Consider the following 1,464-nt stretch of genomic DNA (forward strand, 5'->3'; position numbering starts at 1 on the left):
ATATTTAGATACATTTTTTTTTTCATTTATTTCAAACACTAATTTTGCTTCTCAGAGAAAATACAATTGAATAATTGTTCTATAACAAATCTTAACGTGATTTTTTTCTTTTAAAAACAATTTTTAAAATATTACATCCATACATCATGCTAATTTACTAATAAATAAACAATAAAATCAAGTTTTCTAATTTTAAATTTTTTTTAAAAAATCCTACCAGTTATCTTCTCCATCCAAATAACCCGGATCTTGTGAAATTTCGGGAAAGTCTGGTACCGATTCCTCAGTAGTCCGCAAAAAGGACGGAATTTCCTTAAACTTCTGGAAAAAATTAAAAACGATAGCCATACTGGCTCTTCAAGAAGTGTTCTCCCCGACGAAGTTCGGGGAAATGGAACTCCAATAAGAACGACGCTCGCTTTTAAATGCAACGAAGACTCACGAGGGAGTTCTCACCTGTAGCAGAACTTCGCTGCACTGCACAGAAAAGTTTGTGGCTAGAGCCATCAGGCGGCGGCTCATGTCTTTAAATTTAACTTTACCTTGCTTGACCACACATTTTGAGAAGGTATTCCATTTGGCGATTTTTATCTTGCTTTATGTCAAATTATTTATAATTTTATGGTCGGTACAGTACTGTGTTTTCTGTTTACTAATTTAGGTATTAAATATTGCTTTGAATATATTTACCACAGTTGTTATTCTTATTTATTAGTCTCGTTTATGAATATTTTATTGTAATCACATTAAGGTCAACAAACAAACATAATTTTTTCATGTTTTATTTTTTTTCTTTTGCAAACGTTTTCATAAAATAGTAATTTATTATCTTTGAAGTTATTTTTTATAACACTAAACCTATCAATTGCTATTTCTAAAAAAAGAGTTAAGTGTATCATGTAAATGTATTTATTACACAAAGCAAAGTATAAAAGACATCGTTTAAGTGCCTTATAAACTAAGCAAAGCTATAATTTTAAAATGTAAGGTCAGTGTGCCTAAATGCAACGTGATTTCATATACGTTTGCCACATTTTAGTCTAATTTGACCTATTATTAATTTTTTTCAATGAAATGACTGAAGTAGTACGACTTCAGTTCTAAACAAATTTTTCTTGCTGAAAATGAATTATTATCTGCAAATTAAGCTAAGATATTTCGCTGTCGCATTTAGGACATTTTTGTCTCAATTAAGGTAATTAGCCTTTAAATGCGACACTCAAGGCACCTTAATGCAGTGCATTTTTACAACGTTTTTATTCACTTGCTTTAGTATTTATAACAATGAAATCTTACTATTAAAATTTCAAATCCTCTCCGACTGGCTAGAATGCTCCATACCCGACGACAATACAAGTTTAAATTGTTTCATAATGAATGTAAGCAGCACTTATCTTATTTTTTTTTATAACCGTCGTTGAACAGCCGACCCAATTTTATGGGTTTACGGCTACTAATGTTCAT

General features: G+C 30.4%; 1 protein-coding gene across 4 annotated transcripts in view; it reads right to left on the bottom strand.

The window, feature by feature from the left end:
• LOC107451031 (BAI1-associated protein 3) overlaps window positions 1–482 on the bottom strand; it is a 392,542-nt gene extending 392,060 nt beyond the window's left edge. For 3 of the 4 annotated variants that reach the window (XM_087155406.1, XM_087155403.1, XM_087155405.1), the window contains exon 1: window positions 218–482. In XM_087155406.1, the coding sequence (XP_087011532.1) occupies window positions 218–348 (131 nt within the window). In that variant the 5' untranslated portion in view covers window positions 349–482. The remainder of the gene's footprint in view (window positions 1–217) is intronic. The other variant, XM_087155404.1, reaches the window with a different exon arrangement.
• Between the last annotated feature and the right edge of the window lie 982 nt (window positions 483–1,464).

Source organism: Parasteatoda tepidariorum, chromosome 11 (genome assembly GCF_982258835.1).
Source record: "Parasteatoda tepidariorum strain Cologne lab strain chromosome 11, Ptep-v5.0, whole genome shotgun sequence".
Taxonomy (NCBI): domain Eukaryota; kingdom Metazoa; phylum Arthropoda; class Arachnida; order Araneae; family Theridiidae; genus Parasteatoda; species Parasteatoda tepidariorum.